Source organism: Rhyacophila brunnea, unplaced genomic scaffold, assembly GCF_057557595.1.
Source record: "Rhyacophila brunnea isolate RB1 unplaced genomic scaffold, BYU_Rbru_1.0 scaffold_14, whole genome shotgun sequence".
Taxonomy (NCBI): domain Eukaryota; kingdom Metazoa; phylum Arthropoda; class Insecta; order Trichoptera; family Rhyacophilidae; genus Rhyacophila; species Rhyacophila brunnea.
The window spans coordinates 7,160,219-7,181,904 of NW_028232796.1; the positions used below are offsets into that span (position 1 = coordinate 7,160,219).

A 21,686-nucleotide genomic window follows, 5' to 3' on the forward strand; every position below is an offset into this window, starting at 1 on the left:
CTCGTATACAAATTGAAAAACAATAATATGTATATTTGCCAGACCCAGGATTCGAACCTAGGACCTACGACATTATAGACCGACTCTTAAGCCGCGTGGCCATCGCTATATCTTTCAGCAATTGATTGGCATAGGTAAATTGACTTATAGTAGCAATGTATGGAACAGAAATCTATTTTTTTTTTTTTTTTTTTGTGATTTTACCGAGGCTTTGACTGCGACTCGCTGTCATATCGCCTCTTCTCTTCTAGAAGGGGATCTGCCGATCAGGTCCTCACTCCTATTCTGTTAAAGAACTTTACAATTTTGCCAAGCTCTTCCGCCTGACCCACCGCCACGGCACCTTTCAATTCGTCGACATTCTCATAGATATCCGCAATTCGCAGCTGTACCTGTGACGTTCATATTTAGGGCATTGTACTGTTATATGTACAATGTCCTCTAAAACATCGCAGAGCTGCGATTCGCTTCTTCCCATGAGGACATCAAATCTTTTGCCCATTGTGTACCCTGTTCTAAGCTCGTTCCCCTTCAAAGTAGACTCTACAAACCAGGGCACCAACCGTGGTGATGGTAGAATAGACTTACTCCATTTCCCCTTTTCTAATGATGCCTTATGATGAAAATCTATCCACATACTTTGGCACATTTTCTTTATAGCTTCATTCCAATCTATTTTATTTTATGATTTCTTTTTCACTATTGTAAATAATGTTTGGGAATATACAGTAGGGAAGGGTTATAAAAATAAATACTTAAATATCAAGAATTAAAGTTCTGTTTATTTGATGTTTTCATTAAAAGCAATTTATGTGTAGGTATATTCAGAATGTATTTTGTATTGTTTTTATTATAGGAGATATTGAAACACAAAATTTATTTGGAAATGTGTCGTTGCATAATTATAACAAACTGATTTTTTTGGATAATATTAAATTATTTTTATTCATTATAAATAAAGTCAAATCAAACTTATGTTAAATTAGCATTCTTTTAAATTCCAATGAAACAACACCGATTTTAAATTACATTTTAAATAAATTGTCTATTTGAATAATATCTTAAAATTTTCTTGAATGTATGTAGTTTAATAATTATTATATTTAAAATTATTTAATATAATATAAAGCGGATAATATTTTCCTACTGATCAAAAATATTGTGTCGATGATAATGTGCTTACAAGATAAGGTTTGTGAAACACATCGTATTAGTTATACTGTATCAGCTTTAAAAAGCTGTAAACTAAATTATTTTTCAAATTTAAAAAAATTATAATTACTTACTCAGAAAAATAAAATGTCATAGAAATTGAAATGTTCTCTTGAAATAATATTTTATTATTTCAAAAAAATTTGATTAAGATTGATAATAATAATTAAAATATCATGACTCTAATTTTTTATCTGCGGCAAACATAAAAAGTTCTCACAAGTTAAAAGTTGCCATACTCGTATAATACGTAATAGACTTAAACATACTCAAACGACCATGGTCTTATGCATGAGTTTTGAGAGATAAATTAATGAATGTAACTATTATAAGTACATAATATTACATACCTAAATATAATAAATTATTAATAATTAATTAATTTACTCGTAACGTGATGTTGAACCCCTCCTGAGTATATTTCAACCCCTCCTTTGAAATATCTTAATATTGTCGTACAACCTTTAACTTGCTAGTACATTTGCTCTGTATTTTCTCAGTCTAATCCAAATTATCGATATTGATTAAGTAATGATGTATATAATATATACTATCTTCAAAAGTGTTGCTAATTTTAATACCCAGCAAAATCGTACAAAATAATGTTCCTCAATTTATGCAGTAATATTATCATGGCCAAAAGTTCTTAATAATGTTCAAGTTTTCTAAATAATTTTCTATTTTAGTGATTTTTTTTGGTCATAATGATGTTGTTATAATTCTCATCTAAATATGGACATTCAAAATGGAAGCATTTTCTTGCAGTTCGAGGATGGATACAAACAATTAATATCATCGCTCAGCATGGAACATTGCAAATTCAACATAAAATAAATAATAGATAAATGCTCATCCACAAATTGACAGAAAAATAACAATGGCCGCTTTGATAGATTTGTGTCATTACGACATTATTACAAGTTGCTCTAAAAAATTAACCTAAAATATACAAAATTTCAGATTAGGTTTATATAGCAACATTACACGTTCAATTATTATAAAAGTTATTCAGTGTCCCCTCTATTCCTAGTTCAGGTGTAAAATGACATAACTAAACTGGATGTAATATAAAAAATCAGTCAATAAGCTCCATATCAATAGACTAGATGGAAGGTCTAATACGAAAGACCAAAAGTTAGATAGTTTAACTGCATAGAAAAATACCCATCATCATGGGGGTGTAGTGTTGCTGACCACGATGGTTCGGAGCTTTAGGTTTAGACCTGGTTGACTGGAAAACTTACAAATGACATCCAAAACAATTGTGTTTTCATCATGTAATCAACTCAACAACTGGCGGATAAAGTAGCCATCTTGTTGTTGTGACATGTCTTTATAGCGCCTGTACACGTGCATGGAATTACTGTCGGCAAAAGTGCTTATTTTAAACTGTCATGACAATAACTGTTTACACGTAAAAGTTCTGACTGTCTCTCCAATCTCATTCTTCAAGGGTAAGCGAGCCGCGATGTTGTCATTTTATAATACTATCTGACAGGTCGTATTGGCTCAAAATGAGTAGTTTGTTTTTTTACCGGCAGGTTCGCCACTATCGCTCTACTGCGTCGAAAATAATCTTACTTGCGCGTTGAAATTCGGAATCTTCCAAACTTGTTTGATTCATGCACGCAATCTTGTCAACTGCAGGATAATACATGTTTCCCCATACATTTTCTTACTGTGCACAGTAAACCTATGCACGTGTAAACGGGGTATAATAGCGCCTGTACAAGTGCATGGAATTACTGTCCGCAATCGTGCTTATTTTAAACTATCATAACAATAACTGTTTACACGTAAAAGTGCTGACTGTCTCTCCAATCTTATTCTTCAAGAGTAAGCAAGACGCGAGGTTGTCATTTTATACTACAAGTATACTACAATGACAAGTCGTATTGAAAATCGGTTAAGCTCAAAATGAGTAGTTCGTTTTTTTACCGGCAGTTTCGCTCCTATCGCTCTAATGCGCAGATCGAAAATAATCTTACTTGCGCGTAATAAATCATCATAATTCGGAACCTTCCAAACTTGTTTGATTTATGCACGCAATCTTGCCAACTGCAGGATAATACATGTTTCCCCATACATTTTCTTACTGTGCACAGTACATCCATGCACGTGTAAACGGGGTGTAATGGTCAATATCGATGATTTCACAAAATTAATGAATATGAGTGACATGTCGAGTTGTATGCGATAGAAACAACTATTATAAAGGGTATAGTGATATTTGCCAATGGCTTTCTATAAAACTACAGGATATTTTGGATTTCGAATGTGATCCATAAGACCTCCATTCCAGGACGTTTCCAGCCAATCCGGAATGGTTGACAACTCTAATGATGGTGAATCAATACATTAATTATCCAAATAAAAATGTTTCAATCGCAGTGTTTCATGCCGAGGATATTGTTTGTTGGATTGATTAATTGGAAATTTTTTTTCAAGTAGATTCAAATATATTTCAAAACAAATAATAGAAAAAGTTAAAATGTAAGTTGTCTAGGCATATTGAATAAATAATTGAATGAAGCCTCCCAATAAGAAAGATACATTTTTGTTTAAAGCACAAATTGGGTAACATCCTAATAATTATCATCGAGATTACCTAATTTTTATCCTTAAGAATATAATGCATGTCTGTACACAATCAGATAATGGTGGGCAGTAATTTAAACTCTTCGAGCATAATCAGTAATACATTATTTATGATGAAAGATTTCTCTTTCAAAATTTGTCAGTATAGAAGAGATAAATACGACCGGTAAATATTCTGAATAAAATATATTTACAAAAAAATACCAGTCCACCATTACTCTTCGAATCATAGACAATTATACCCACATTTGTTTACATAAAATGAGCTTTCATAATTAATTACAAATGTCATAAACATTAAGCTCAAAGATATTAAAATTCTTGTATTTACATACGTTAATATGACAGATAGCAGAAAAAATATATTCAGTATTCTTGTCAGGTATCTGTAATATCTTAGAGCTTGTACATTAATATGAAAATGAAATATACATTTTATTAGCAAATATGTCATGATGAAAGTATGGTTGATGGAGTTTCTTCATAACCAGAAATCTCTTCTCAAAATGTTTCTAATAACTTAATGCTTAATTTTCTCGCAATATTTTCAAAATTATTTTATGATTTATTAGTTTCTTAGTAGCAAGGCTTATTCATTAATTCTATAATACATAAAAATATATAAACAGTGGAACCCCGAGCTATCATTTTTAAACCGACCATCTTAATTTAAATAATATTTTTATTAAATCTAGCAGTAGTTCTCATTTAGATAAAGACCTTTGTGACTCATATTCACCAATTAGTGCAAAGAATTGCATCGGTACTGCTGTGTCAAATATTTATATCTGACTGTGACACTATTTTACCGGAGAGCAAAAATAATACTTTGAAATTGGTTACACCAAAATATAAAAGTAACATTTCTTTTAAATATATTTATTATTTTTATTAGATAGGTACTTTCACGTAGAGCATTATCCGTACACTATTTCAATTTGTGATTTTTGTCCAAAATTTTTATTACATCAAAGACAATATCATTAGGAACATGTCTTGGAAAAACTCTAAACAATGACAACAACAGTCATTTGCCATCACAGTATCTTCAAATTCTTATATTGTTAATTAATTTATTTTTAAAAACGAATGATACACTTCGTCAATCAAATATGAGTTTGTGGAAAAAGTTTGCGTATTATACATAATAGAAAAACTGTCATTTGAGGAAGGAAGGATAGTTCAAAGATCCACTGTATTAAGAATTACCTTATAGCAAAATGTGCAACAATCAAATGTCAAAAATAATAAAACCGTAGGTACGATAAAACTAAATGCATCCTAGGATAATCTGCTTGAGATATTTCCACTGCTAAGTGATAATCAAACACACTTAATTATGAAATCTTACAAAAGTAAACCTTACATTCCGTATAATGATCACAATGATATTTCATTTGTATTTATTTAGCCATGCGATTCGGTGTTGCCATAAACACTTTGAAGAATAAGCGCTCGTTTCAAAACTCGCTTCACAGAGGGCGACCCGAACAAGTAGAAAATAGTCCTCTCCTTAATTTTTTTTTCAATTAACAACTATGTAGGTATGGCTTATATATTTATAAAAATAATTTCTACTTCTGTTTTTATAATCATTCATTGAAAAAACGTCTTTTTCAAACTACGATTATAAAAATATCACATATTTATCATAGCAAAGTTAACTGATGGTCCAGCCAAAATCAGTTTCAAAAATACTTTTTCCCTAAAGGTTCTAACGCAGATTGACAATCGTACCTACGATAAATCAACATAACCCCATAGCAGTGGAATATCATTAACTATTCGAAGAGAAGCTTTTTCGTTGACCTCATTGCAAGGAAGTGACAAAATGTGACTAGCGATTTACTACTATACAAGATATTGGCAAACACGACGGGCCCAAAACTTCATTGAATTCATACAGAGTAACAATGTCATTCTCAGTGTGGTTTCATCTCATTTGTAACCGTATTTTCTTCACTATGTTTTCGAAACAGGCATTATTACAAAATTAAAAACAAAAATGGTCTTCCGTAATAGTGAAATAACAATTGATTTTGTAATTTTAGGAAGATTATACTTTCCAGTACATACTATTAAGTTTATATTGTAGATAGTTTAGATAGCAATGCCATCTGTTAATAGAATCTTCAACTTCCATAAGAATTTGAATTTTGAATCTGACATGTTTAGGCTTTTACTAATATGAATATTATTAAAACAATATCAGATATTTACAACTTTCCATTTTTTTTCAGGGATCTGTTAGATATAGATATTTTTAAAAAGTTGTGTGATGTTATAAGAAAAATTTTACGATAAAAATATTCCAAGAACAGATGAAAATCTTCCTAAAATTACAGTATTATTGTTCACAATATTAAAATAAGTATATGACGTAATAATACTTATTATAAAAAAACACTTATTACAAAAATAATACAGATATCAGCATACAATAGAAACTTGATTGTCAGATTGTATAGCGACTGAATTTGAAATTACATGTGAAAATTTATCATAGAGCTAGTACATTATGTTAGATAATATACCATAGAGAATGATGATTACCTCGCTTTTCTGATAACTAGTCTTAAAAGATAGGGAGTTCATTTTATAGTAGGTACCTACAATAATAATGTGTGTTATGCCATGTGTCGATATCATTCATTAAAAAGTTACTATGTATCAGCAGAAAAATGGTTTTGAGACAATTCTCTTTAACTCCTTCACCGTGGAGCATTTAGCTAATTATATCTAATGACGACACAACAGCTGTGCCGTCAGTGCTGTAAGGATTAAAAAATTTTGCTCTCTGTTTGTCACATACATGACCACTAATGTCTAGGCGGTGCATCAAAATATTTTATTTTATTGTTTTGATATATATGACTGAACTTGTGCTAACACATAGTAACTTTTATCTGAATTATTTTTACTGATTAGGCAATCGATGCTTAATTTTATTGTTTACAACATCTGGTTTTATTGATATGCAAATTCATCCATAGGTGTTTACAGAATCAAGTTTCTACTGTAATTTATTACAAACCAATAATAATTAGCTAATATTTTTCAAAGACAACAAAATCTAGTGTTGCCCGTCACGGAAACATTCCCTTCCCCACACACATCAATTATTTCTTATACTTTATACAGATACTGTTAATGAGTATTTTGTTTATACAATTGGATACTATTTAGATGTATTTTTGTGGACCAAGTTTATTTAAATGACAGAGGTGTCATGGCTGAATACACGGATTCAAAAATATAATCTTAATCATCACATTTCAAGGAATGTTTAAACAACAACGTCAGCATAACTTCTCGTTAATCTTTCGCAATCAGCAGCTGCATGCGACAAATTTCCATCGGAGATTGCTAAAACCCAAAAGTGAAGCGTCATCGTCATCATGGACAGTTTCAATTAATACTTAATCATAATAGGCATTACATTTTTTAATGAGCAATCATTGTAAGTAGTTATGGCAATAGTTTGGGCTAGGCTTTATAAGATGTGTTAGAAAAAATGCTTACCAATACAATTCTTAGCGGCTAGTTTCAAAACTGCTTTATTTTGTGTTGTAATACTTTGAATTAGGAAAGTATTTTTATATAATTATTAAATTTACGATATATATCTCAACTCCACGGGTAGAGTGTCTTACTTTTAAACTAACGTAGAAGACAAATAAAATCGTGCTGTTTTCTTTCATCATTTGTTTGACGTAATGCGCCGGTTAGACGCTCATGCTTTGCCACAATCTTACCTGCGCAAACCGGTTTGTATCGGGAAGCCCGTGTGTATGAACGGGAAAACTGTTGCTCGCGCAAACCGAAAAGCGCTGTAAAAGTGTTTCGTATTTTTTACACAAACTATACCGCACAGGCAAGTCGCTGCCGTCTAGCCGGCGCTTTACAGTGAGACATGTCAAACTGACCCCAGAAAATTATTGCCCCTGTTACTATATGTATACACATAGGTATTATACTATATTACAATTACTGTCGTTGGAAGTGTGACCTGAGCTATCTTTCTCATTAAGTATTAACACATTTTCATGAAATTAAAAAGCCTGATAACACAATATAATATAAAATCTCAAAATTCTTGTCAGAAATGACTCTTTACTTTTATGCTTCAAATATTATTTTGTTTATCAGTCTAGATATTTATTCAAAATTCCGTGTGTTCTAAGATAGTAAAATACAATTTCAAATTTGATTTAAACGGAATCAACCAATCGTAAAGTTGAATGAAATGGTGGTATTATAATTGTTTGAAGTAAGTTGTGCAAAATTAAGCATGTTTTGAAACGTAGCACTTCATTCAGTTTCCCTCATTGGATAGCACCTAATGATGATTCCCGAATCACCTAATTCTATGTCTAAACAATCTAAAAGTTGTGTCACTAGTTGATACTAAATTCTAATGAAAGGATCAGAAGCTCTTTAAATAGAGATTTAATTAAGATTGCTTTATAGTAAATACCGTACACTGGTATGATTTGAAAGACTTAAAACTGGATATATCCACTAATAGTTTAAAACGCTGTAACTTTCAATTTTTTATAAGAAGAAGGGTTTTAACACTAGCTTGCAGTTGCTGATTTTCGTGAATAGTTCAAAGAAGATATTATTTTTACGTTTCGAATAACATTTACACGTTAAACGTTGTTTAATATTTTTTTTATTAAAGGTACACTTGTTAAATCAATTTGATGGATAGAGTCGCATCGGGATGCGGTAAAACAGCTGTGCGAAAGGATCAGTAATTTATCCGGGGTTTTTCAAAAAGTCTTATGAACGAGCTAGTCAAGTCTAACAGCGTCTTTGTCTCCGTTTTCCATGGTGGCCGTTCCGTTCTGTTCATAATTGTGTGGTCGGAAAATTGCCCGTACCGTTTGGTAACTTTTTTTAAAACCTAATTTAGTATATAAACTTTTCGAAGCGTCATTCTCTGGCCTGATGACTACGAACGGCTTGTAGCCTCTGTCGGTCACTTCCTTTGTAAGATATTTAGCTAAATGTATACCGTAGCCTTTCCGTCTGTACTCAGGCTTGGTTTGCATAGAAAACATAGCACCATAATATGACTGCACCATCCAGGCTGCCAAGTCACCGGAAGAAAAGATTCCATAAGCAGGTAATTCTGAGACAAGTTTTTCAAATACATCTATACACTCCATGTCGTTGGCTGGATACAGATTATGGATGGACTCCATATGATGGGGCTTCAATCTACACATTTGAACGTCACTCGGTAATCTGAAAACAAACAAATAAATTTATTAATTCACTACAATAATTAACATAAAGCTGTACCTATATAATATAGGTAAGAACACAAATTGCAGATGGTATTGGTATGTTTTTAAAATCAAATTAAACCCTGTCTAGACTAAACCATAATAGTAGAGGTAGGCTGTAGAGATCTGACAAAAAAAAAATGCACGCTGTCAGTCATACTTATTAATTGTTTTCATTGAATTAAGAATGCAAATCGCAAATGGTTTTTAAAATTTGCCTAAAGCAAACCATGATAGATATAAGAATATTTTGTATGTAATATCTATTATGGTTTGCTTTATTCAAGAAAACAAATAAGTATGACTGACAAAGTTTAATGAGCACTATTTATCACGGATCTCCACAGCCTACCTCCACGCTTCGCTATTTATAGGTGGAGCATAAGCATTGGTATATTCTGTAAGTCACAAAGACTATAATGGGCAGGTCATACATATTGCCAGAATGTATCTTAATTAGTGTATAAACAGAAAAAAATTAAGACAGACAGAGCGATTTGTGAGGGCGGCGGAGGGTGTCGAGTTGATACTTCAATATGTACTGGCAAGTGTGTATGTTCAGATTTAAATAAAAATGCACATAAGTTATACATTGTGCACTTTACCAGACTAGTCGTTATTAAATTGATAGTCATCTCGATACTTTGTCGCTAGATGTGACCATCTGCTAATTAACAAACTCACAGACTTGACAACTCAAACCGGTCACCGTATCATCAACTGTCAATAGCATTTCTCGATAGATGAGAATCATGAAATCTGCTTGTGTGATTTAGGCATAAAAAAACTTTAATCTTGATCAGTTGTATATATTTATTTATAGACATACATATAGCTTGAAGATCTTGAAAAGCGAATCTTGGATTGTTGAAACTGAACTCATCAATTAGAATTTTAAACATACTCATCCATGTTGAAGTCGGTGGGTGTGTCCTCACAAATATAGACATCCCCGTGGACCTTCTCGAGAGTGCCCAGTTCTTGGTAGAATTCTTCGATCCTCTCAACAATAGAGCAGTGGGTGAAGTTGAGGAAGAGGGGGCGCGACCAGTCGATCAGCCTATCCTCATCCGTGAAGAGCTCTATGCAGTCCAGGCAGTCGCTCGGACAGAACACGCTCACGCTCTCATACAATTTCCCGTTAGGCTGAAATCAACAATCAAATAATATAGTAATTAGTGAGATTTTTGAAAGATGACAGTGATATCCTAACACTTTGATTCTTTACGCGGCTTGAATCTAGTGACTGTATTCAATTCATAATATATGGTCTTTTCATTATTTCCCTAGATTTTTCTTACAATGTTTTTCGATCTGGCATTTACATTATACCACTGTTGACACCTGTACTATAATTTATAGTACATTTACGTAAATGTTATACTTACTATTTGTATATACTATGTACAATAATTTGAATTAATTCAATGAATGCTTTCAATACCTACCTACCTAAATTGTTACCAATATCTTTTATTGAAATGTATATTAAATAGTAAGTAATTGAATAACATGGATTTTTTATTAAATGTGTTAAACTTAAATTTATTTTTGTTTATATCTTATCAAATTTTGGTTTTTCATATTGTCATAGTTTCACCTAAAGGCAACGATGACAGTATTGCATCAACGCAGGTCTAATTTGATTCTAAATGTATACAATTGGAATTAAGCGAGACCGTTCTAATTGGATGCATTGATTCCAGTAGGATACATTTGGAATCGATCTGCGTTGCTGTGGGTCTTGGGCAATGACATTATTAATGGACAACGCATCCAGTATAGTAGCTAGCAAGTAAATTCGCGCATAGCGACATTCGCACTTGTATAGGTAGACGTCACGTGACAAAATTTCGCAATTTCCATTATGCGATATCACGCATCGGGAATTTATGGCAATATCACCTTTATTGTAATGGCGTTAGAACAGTGTTTCTAGTGTCAATGTTTATTTGAGCGAGCGATATTTTTATTAAAATATGAATTATGCCATTCGGCAGACCGAGAAAAAGCATCGGGAATTTATAGCAATATCACCTTTATTGTAATGGCGTTAGAACAGATTATGCCATTCGGCAGACCCGACAAAAAAGTGAGTTTCATTTTTTTTTCCAGATGCTTCGTCCATATTAATGTCATTGGTATTGAGCCTTATTGAGGTTGGGAGCTACTTTGTATCTTAATTTTTTTGGCGATCGACTTCTAATAAGAATCTTATAAGAAATTTTGTTGCTAGATATGGGGAAGTAAAGATGAATAAAACATCTTCATGCAGTTTTTCATTAATTCAATTAATATATTTCATCAATATGTATATATACCTACTTAGTGACATATTATTTGACATTGTATATCATTGACAATATTCAAATAATTCGCCTTGTTACAAAACGCAAATGAATATGATCGTGTTCGATATTTGAATTTAATAAATTTCATAGATTGAGAAAATGGAGCTTCACAATACATTTATGTGTAGGTACTAAACAATCTAAACATGATAAAATTTCGAAGATAGACCTCCTTTAAATATGAGTATTTTTCTGAATTCAGAGCTTTCCATATAGGTACATATCATTTTATATTATTATTTTCAAAATTCACAATAGTAAATTTTCCTCCGCGATCGACCAGTTGGGAACCATTCGTCATGGCCCTTACCATCCATAGGATAGGTACAACAGTTGTATTACAGTGGTAGGTATTCCACATGTAGTAAAGGAAAATCCGTTTGTATTACTAATTCGTTAATAGGGATATATACTGTTACTTACCGTACTAGTGCAGCCTGGAAAATGAAGGCACACTGGATCATCAGGCCAATTTTTCGATACATAAAAATGGAAGTCCCAAACGCGGTTATTTAAATATGTCTTGATCGTCTGATGAAACTGAAAACAAAACAAAAATAGAATTAGCTACAAAATACATTTAATTAGTCAGTGGCGAAGGGTGGAGGTAGGCTGTTACGATCCGAGATAAATAGTGCAATTTAAACATTGTCAGTCAAACGTATCTGTTTTCTAAACTATTTTTTTTATTCAACGAATAATTCACAAGATTTAAGAATGTAATATTCTAAGTAGATATTGAACATACATAATTTTGAAAACACAAGTTCAAGTAAGCTACAACACAAAAATATCTTAGGCTAGTAATTAAAGTAATACCTACTTTGATTTAAATTACAAAATCGTAGCTCAATTTGGGAAGCGGTTCAGAGAGCATTATAAGAGCCAATAGTTATAATCTGTCGTAATTAGTATGACAGGTTTAGTATAGTGGTCTATGCGCGGCGGGCGTGATACCTGGAGAGATGCAGGTTCGATTCCTGCGGGTTGTCTTAGTTTTTTCAAAAAGAATTTTTCTATTGGTTATAATACATTTTTTCAGAAGTGTTTTCGAAATTATGTATGTATTTGTTTTCATTGAACTAAAATGTGTAGATAGTGTTTATTAGTTTTTATCAATTAAATTATTATGGTTTGGTTTAGGCAGGGTTTAATTGAATTTTAAAACAAACCAGCACCATCCGCAAATTGTATTCTTAGTTCAATGAAAATAAATAAGTATCACTGACAAAGTTTAGTGTGCACTATTTATGTTGAATCTTCAGCTTACCTCCACCCTTCACCACTGTAATTAGTTAAGTTTTGGATTAAAATAGGGATGGGTTTACCGGTACTTTGAGAATACGCAGAAGTAGGGCTCTGCGCTGGCAATGACGTTCCAAATTAAAAAAATATTGAATAAAATAGTCGTAGATATTTCGTTATCTCTAAATCATTTTTTTAATCATCGAAAAACTTATGTAAGTCATGGCCCTCACAAGAAGGGGACTGACAGGGTTCTAGCCTAGGGGCCATCACAACTTTAATCTAATGCCGGGTCCACACTGGCAACATGTCGCGCGACAACCTCGTTAAATTTTACGATAATTATCATACTTATCGTAAAATGTAACTAGCTTGTCGCGCGACATGTGTCAGTGTGGACCCGGCATGATAGTTGAAAAAAGTCGCATGTGGTGGCAATACTTTACTTCAGGACTGTTCAATATTTTAAATATGTGGTTGTGCGTTTCAATATGATGTGATTGATATCTTAAATGATAATTCCAAAAATTCATTCAAAAAATTAAGAGCACATAATCAGAAATCCTAAGTCGTGAAAAATCACATGTTGTTTTTCAAGATGTGCTTGGAACAAGAGCATGGACCTAGTAGTAGTAGGTCAAGTATGTGTATCATTCATTTCTCGCAAAAAAAAAACTGTTGATAGACCTCTTTGTGAGGCGGCATATGAGATTATAGAGCCAATGTAAACAAATATTTGAATACCTATATCTTTGTGAAAAAAATATTTTAATTATTTCCTCACAAAAGCTTATGATTATGTATGTATGTATATGATAAATATATGTATAATTTAGAATAATTTATGTATCTCTAGCGGCGATTTTCTTTGACACAGATAACGCAATCGATTCGTCAAAAGATTTAAAGGGGGGCCTCGAGTGTGTTCCAAGCGATCATTCAATTTCTAAATCCTACAATTAACATCTAAAGGGCCTATAACATCACCACAGAAACGGATTCGTAGGTACCTACTTGTACTAAAAAAAAATCACTAATATTATTAGGTGCCATCACTGTCACCTTCAACAATAAATGGGTAGGTAAAAGATACATCGATATTTTTGCTAGATACGTTGTTACAAAAAAAAACGGGCCTCCAAATTCCTAAACCCACCACTGTCTATGTGTTCCGTTTCACGTAGCAGTTTCAAAATCTAAATTTGTACCTCCGCTCAAAAAGCTTGGGAACCCCTCGCCTAAAGTATGTATTAAAATTTCTTATATCATTTCGAAAGAAAATACGATGATAATATATTACATTATAATATTATAATACTTATGTAATATTGTACCATTTTATAAGTTAAGTATAACATTCATCAGTTCAGAAGGTGCCAAATTGTGTTATGTCAGGGTGCCGAAATATGCTAAAGGGTGGCCTCAGAAACATCCATTGGCACGAAGTTTTAATGCTAAGAATTTTGATAGCCGCCATTGTAGATAGCATAACAATTAAGATACATGCCAAAACTGAACTCTGGAAGGACATTACATTATCATAGTACTAAATTAACGCTCAAGGACATTTTCGTAATTAACGCGAATGTAGGTTATGCATCCGTAAATTGCTATCCGCCATGACACCGTTTTGAAAGAAAATACGATGATAATTTATTATTTATATTAACTTTTAAGCTACAGCTGTGTAAAATGTGAAATGACGTACATTTTTTTGGCAGTGAATCATATTTCAACCGTTAAACATCGATTGACACTTCATGACCTCAAAACAGCAAGGCCCCATCGGACAATTTATACGAAAATTAGACAACGAGCTTTAAACATAATTTTTGGTTTAATAAAACTTGTATATCAGCGTTATATCAATAATTGATAAAATTACGTACCTATATCTTTATTTTCTAAAGAATTATCAGCTCAATTCACTCATAGACAAATTGAAAAATAATATGTGTACTTGCCAGACCCAGGATTCGAACCTGGGACCCATGACGCTATGGGCCGCACGGCCATCGTAGGTATCACTGAACACACATTGAAAAATCCCATGTCATTTTTGCCAGATGCATGATTCGAACCCACACTCACGGCTTCAAAGCTCCACCGCGGGTTGGGAATGATATTAATAATGTGTCTTCTTCTTCCACTCGTCAGCCTGTCCATCCACTGCTGGATGTATGCCTTTCACTTTGACTTTTACTCTGATTTGTTCTATGCTTATTACATTCAATTTGTCCACCGCGGTGACGCCCCGACGCAATTAGATAGGTCATTTTTTTTTCATCAAGGTAATCATGGCTCATTATTGACCTTCGTGGCATTTCAGGTGAAGGTGATGAGTAATTGCTGGGAGAAACTATTTCACTGCACTTAGCGCATTGTAGCACTAATGCATGGATGCATCAAATAAGTAATTGTAAATGACTGTATGTACAATACAATAATAAATATCTATCAATCTTAATGTAAAAAAAAATTATTTTACAATTTTTACAACCGAATTTATTGTGGAAATGACATTTATTGACTTTTTGTTCGATCGCATAGGTATTAAGTTATTTTTTTTTATAAATATTGTCTAGACTTTAGACATTATATTTAATCATTAATAATTGTCAATGCAGTTCAAGAGACAGGTTCAAACGAGATTTTTGGCACATATTAATAAAATTATTCTATATTAACGAAAATGTCAGTTGTAACCTTGTTATTTCAATGTCATTACGTCTTGTCAATTTAAAAATAAAGACGTCTACGATGAAAAACGTCACAAAATAAAATAAACATCAGGTGAAAAAACATGCTTCGCTACGAAAAAAACCCTTCAGCTTTAATATTGACGAAAAACAAAACGAAATACATAAGAAATAATAAGCATATACGAAATAATATTATCTTTTTCAATATGAAGGTTTCGTTTTTGAATATAAACAAGTTTTCAAAAAACGAACACTGAAAAAAGATGTTTGTATATTGAGTCAATATAGAGTCAATCGTAAATCCATATTACTGTCATTGGTGAGAGTTGTTTATTTTCTCATCGTTTCAGTGTCCAATAATTAATAACATAATTAAATTATAAGGTTGAGTAAATCATTAATAACATCGCAGTTAATTTATTACACATTGACCTTACAACGATTTTGTATCTGACAACACTGAATACAAAAATAATTATGTGGTACTTAGGTATACTATATCATACATAATCAATGATAAGCCTTGGTCATAAGTTTATTGTGGAAAATATGATTAAATATCACAATACCCTTGCGTTATTTGTTTACTTTTCATTGCAAGATAAGTCTACCATTTTTTTCACTCCTAAGCAGAGCATAATATTTTTTTCCGACAATGTCCGATCCTAATAGGATCATATGGGCCTCCGCGGAGTGGAGGATTGTATTGACAGATTTTGTTTTTACGAGAAATGGATGTCAGCCACTTGCTCAACCTATACACAATATATTGTGTACTTGCCAGACCCAGGATTCGAACCTGGGACTCACGACGCTATATGGCGACGCGCTGCGCGGCCATCGTGTGTGTATATTTGTATAATATGGGTAGGGTAATATTTGCAAAATTTGCATTTCATGAGATAACCAACCAATCAACCAATGACAATTCGAAAATTATATTACGAAACCCTTGTAAAACTATAAAATAAACGAATTCACCAAACGTAAAACGTTTTAGTTTATCGAATTGAATGTAAATAGTGATTTTTTACTGATCATGATTAATCAATTTACAGAACAAATACAAATGTTTCACGTAGTACCTATACCGATTAGACATTTATATTGTGCCTAAAACACATATAAATATAATTACAAACAATTTTATTTCTACCCAAGTTTGTATTATTTTACAACGTTTTTATTAGTTCGTATTCTTGTTTTTCCGGTGAGATAACACGATGCCAATGCATTCTTTTAATACTTTTAGCCATCTTTAAGCAGAATTGAATTCATTTTCAGTTAATTCTGCTTTATATGGAAAGTTATTTCAGGAAAATCCGTAAAAAGTAAAAGACTATTATTGGTTGCTAAGGGGGTGGTCCTAGCAACTAAATTATTAATATATACGTGCGTTACTATGGAGATCAAAATGAAATGTCAAAATGACATTTCAGTATTCTATATTTGTTTGTTTTTTATTTACTTCATATCAAGTACAAGTGAGCATAATAATTCAACAGAAAATTTAAAAACGTTGTATATAATAAGTTCTTTTTATCTTGTAAGGGCGGACATGCTCAGCGTAGGTCAAAATGGAGCTTTTATTGCATGTTCAAAGCATGATCCTGGATATTCCTTAAATGTTGTAGATAATCTATTTATATAATTTTGAAGCCTTATTATCCTTTATAATTATTTTAAACATTTGATGACTGCATAAAGTATTTTTATTACATAAAATAGTATTCTTTTAAACCTCTCGCTATAAAGTTTTAGAATATAGTAATATTTCAGTACATGCATGTGCAGTGGTGATTTTTCACATTTATTAATTTTTAAACGCATTTATAAAACCATTAGTATAATTTATGTCGACATTATTATAGTGAAATATTTACGATAAAAAATTATATTGATAATCTCTGTGATCCCAAATTTGACAAGAATTAGGCATTTTATTATTCAAAAAATGGGCGAGATTTACACATTTGAAGATAATTCTAAAGATATTAATTATAAGCTATGTCTTTGACCATTCAAGTGTGATAAACATCTTAAGAATAATGATTGCTTTATAATAATAAGGTAGTGTTTTTTTGAAATACGCCATTTCTTTTGGCATTCCCCAGTGGTTAACCTACAACATATGGCCGTAGCCATAAATTGACAAACTAAAACTAAAGTAGGGAGTAAGATCATGTTAACGCGCGTGTTTGAACATGTACCGTTAAAAAAATCGGTTAGGTAAGAAGAGGTAAGAAGAATTATCTGTAGCTGGAATAATCGTGACTGAATAATGTTCCCAAAAATGTATAATAATTCACAAGATTTAAGAATGTAACATTCTAATTATTGAACATACATAATTTTGAAAACACTTCTGAGAAAATATATTATAATCAATAGAAACAATCTTTTTGAAAAAAGTACGACACCCCGCAGGAATCGAACCTGCATCTCTCGGGTATCGCGCCCATGCACTAAAAGAGTCATACGTAATTGCGACAAATTTTAACTAATGGCTTTTAATATTCACTGAAGCGCTTTCAAAATTGAGTCACTATTGGCGATCGGCTTTTGTATTTTAAACCTAGGTACCTGCTGATTTTTTAAAATACTGACATCACTATATTATAATATTAATACCATGTGAGTTAATTATCTTTTACCCACTACGCATACATCTCATATCTTGTGTATCGTACGTTATCTATAGAATAAGTTCATAGTTCATGCATGACCTGTTTAAAAAAAACTGATATTCATGTGATTATTTACCTTAAGCGAATCAGGCAAATACTTTTCGAGAAAATCTAAGATGGCCGGAAGCTCTTCTTCTTGAACCAATCGGAAGTTCTTTCCTTCGGGCACGATTTCCATCTCTGAAACAAACAACACAACATTACTCTTACTTGGGATTATATTTCCACAACAAATAATATACAACATCGCTCGCAGAATATCACGGATATATGTAACAGACAATATGTTTTGTATCGATGGCATTATCTGATATTTGAAATCAAAACACAGTATGTGTCAACCAGTGGCGAAGGGTGGAGGTAGGCTTTTAAGATCCGACATAAATTAATAGTGCACACTAAACTTTGTCAGCCATACGTATTTGTTTTCATTGAACTGAGACCACAATTTGACCACAAGTCAACTAAACCCTGCCTAACCAAACTATAATAGTTTAGGTATGATATGGGCGATTCGACAAAAACAGTGTACACTTTTTCAGTCATATTTATTTGTTTTCTTTGAATTAAAAATACATAATACAGATGGGTTTGGTTAGTTTTTTTTTGTTAAATTTATTAAGCCCTGCCTAAAACAAACCATAAGAGATAACTATCAGAATGTTGCAGTCTTAGTTCAATGAAAACAAATACGTGTAACTGACAAATTTTGGTGTGTAGTATTTATGTCGGGTCTTAACATCCTACCTCCACCATTCGCCAGTGGTGTCAACTATTGGTTTTAATTGATTATTAGAAACTTATTGAAGAAAAAAGTGTCTAATTTAGAATCTCGCGTGAGTATTTTAAAACCACACGATCCATATTTAAAGCCGCACTAAATTGAAAAAAAATCACAATGATTAATTGTTTAATGTTAGTACTTAGATATTTATAAATTGAGCCATGTGCATTCTATCTAATTAATGAAAATCTTAAATTGTACCCGAAGTAATTGATACTAGGTACCACAATTAACACAATTTGTGAAGAGATTCAAAAATGTAATAACTATTGGTTTATTTCGTCGTAATTAAATAGAATGCACATGGCTCAATTGGTAAATCACATTGACGCGAATCGAGTTCCGCTGGATGTGGTACTCTTTCTTTCAAAAAATATACTTTCTAGTAGTTGTATATCTAAGGTGTTTTAAAATTATGTATGTTATACTTATTAGTAGTTTTTCACTCTCAATCACAGATTCGCGAAAGATGTGAATTAAAAATAACAGTATATATGGAATGACAGTTCCTAATCCAGATTTAAAATTAATTGGAATCATAAATATATGTATGTAATAATAATACATATAATGATCAGACATCACTGGATTTAAATTGAGAGTTCAAAACAATAATGACAACAATACGATGTTATCTCAGATGACCAAAGGATTTGAACTATTAATAGAAAGAGTCTTATAAATACATTAGATCTGTTATGATATTTTAAATTATTTTGCAAGCGCATCTAGCATGGGTAAATTGGTAAACTCCACAAATATCAGTGGCGAAGACTCCATACTAGGCGATTATTTAAAGCCTACCTTCTTAAGAAAAATATTATTTAATTGCATATTGACATATTTATATACTTAATCACTTCATTATTTTATGTTATATAAAAATAATTTATTTTGCCAACGAGAGATGTCGTATATGTAGGAATGTATTACAGTATTACACAGTTTACAAAACAACTGCAAAGGTATTAAAAATATACCACAGCGTGCCGTAAATAAATAATAAACGCCGCAACGTCTCGACGTAAATAAATCTCCGATTATGTGTGAAATAATTCTGAATTTTTTTCGTATGGACTTTACGTCTCGTAACCTCAGCAAGTCTGCTGATTTGTACGAAATAAGGTAAGCTCCTATCGCAGAGCCTAAAACATTCGCGCATAATAATGTTGTCACGACTGCGCACTTTGTCCAAAATCATTAATAATTAGATAATTAAAAAAATTATTTCAACGGCGTTTAAATAAATAAGTAAGTATAGATTGTTTTCATAAATAAAAAATAATTTTATCTAATGATTTTTGATGGGTATACATGTTTTGAAAAATACGTAATTTAAACACATGGCTCATTTTTATGTCGTCAATGAGTTTTTGAAGTTTCATTGAATTAGTGTGTCGTTGTCATTTACTAGTGTGTACCTATTCATTAGTAGAAAATGTCGTACTATTCTCGTAAGTATACTTTTATATAGCTCTTTTTATCAGATCTCCACAGCCTACCTCTTTCCAAAAGTCACCCTTCGCCACTGACAAATTTTAAGATTGTTAAGTTTTCATTCCTATTTTCTTGCTCAAGCAATGGCGGTATCTTCTATGTCCATTGTGATTACTTACTCGAGTGCAGTTATAAACAGTTTTACACAAGTTTTAGAAAGTTTTTCAACTAGATAATCATACGGCTCTCGTGGTGCAGTGCGTAAGGCGCTTGCCTTCCACCCGAGAGTTCTGGGTTCGATTCCCGGTGAGGACACAACATTTATGTGTTTTTCTAAAACCCTGGGTGTTTCTGATTGTTCAAAATTACTAACAACCACCTTGTACGAAAAAGGAGGGACATGGTTATAAAATAATTAAAAAAAAAAAAAAATATTGTATTGGTTAGTTATCTACTCATCGTAACGTATTGTTTTTTTAAACACCCTGGGAATTGGCAAATAAATGTCATATCAGTGGGGTGAAGTTCAAATGAACCTGCAATGCATTCACTTCACACTATTAATCTAATTAGTGGACCAGTGGTCCTTTTTTTGCTTCAATTTCGTACATTTAGACTCTTTCTGTAGAAGAAGGTTTTTCAACATCTTTGGACATGACTTTTATTGTAAGAGACAATAGATAATTATTGTCAATGAGACATCTTCCAATATTCCAAAATACCAAGTTCCGCCAATGGTTGTAGAGTTATAAAAATAATGATGATATTAATGGTTATTTTATTTTGTACTAAATTCATTTCGGTTTTCTTAAATATCTTTGGATTAAACGTATGTATCACAATTAGAAACTTATTACTAATTTATTGTTTAAGTTGCTGTTACTATTAATAATTTTGGTATGACAATGAAACAATAAAAAATATACCAAATACGAGTATATCAAACGGTCGGACGCTATTTATAAATACATCCAATCGCATATTAACTTAACTTATTTATAGCAAAGTCAAAAACAACTAAAAGCTTGTTGCTTTCCATTCGTAGAAACTAAAACGTCGTCACAAAAAGTTTCAAAAGTTTAAAACGCTTTTTAGAGGAAAGCTTTTGTATTCGAGTGACAGGTAAAATGAAAAATTTAACCAGAGTATGATACTTTTTCTTGTTATAACATTAAATCTGTAATCAAAAAAGTATGTCACTGCGTAGCATAGAGGAAAATGTGATGGACGGGGAGTAAACCCAGGAGATGCAGGGTTCGATTCCCTGCCGGAGTGGCTTACTTTTTCAAAAAGTTTTTTTCTATTGGTTATATATTTTCTCAGAAAGTGTTTTTCAAAATTATGTATGTTCAAAATCATCCAGTTTTCTGTACTAT

General features: G+C 32.0%; 1 protein-coding gene across 2 annotated transcripts in view; it reads right to left on the reverse strand.

Moving 5' to 3' along the window:
* Window positions 1–7,509: 7,509 nt before the first annotated feature.
* The window catches only part of LOC147075571 (uncharacterized), a 193,503-nt gene continuing 179,326 nt past the window's right edge, over window positions 7,510–21,686 (reverse strand). Inside the window, exons 3-6 of one of the 2 annotated variants that reach the window (XM_085941872.1) lie at window positions 18,166–18,269; window positions 11,879–11,995; window positions 10,009–10,250; window positions 7,510–9,063 (exon numbers count right to left, since the gene is read on the reverse strand). In XM_085941872.1, coding sequence (XP_085797998.1) covers window positions 8,607–9,063; window positions 10,009–10,250; window positions 11,879–11,995; window positions 18,166–18,269 — 920 coding nt within the window. In that variant the 3' untranslated portion in view covers window positions 7,510–8,606. The remainder of the gene's footprint in view (window positions 9,064–10,008; window positions 10,251–11,878; window positions 11,996–18,165; window positions 18,270–21,686) is intronic. The other variant, XM_085941873.1, reaches the window with a different exon arrangement.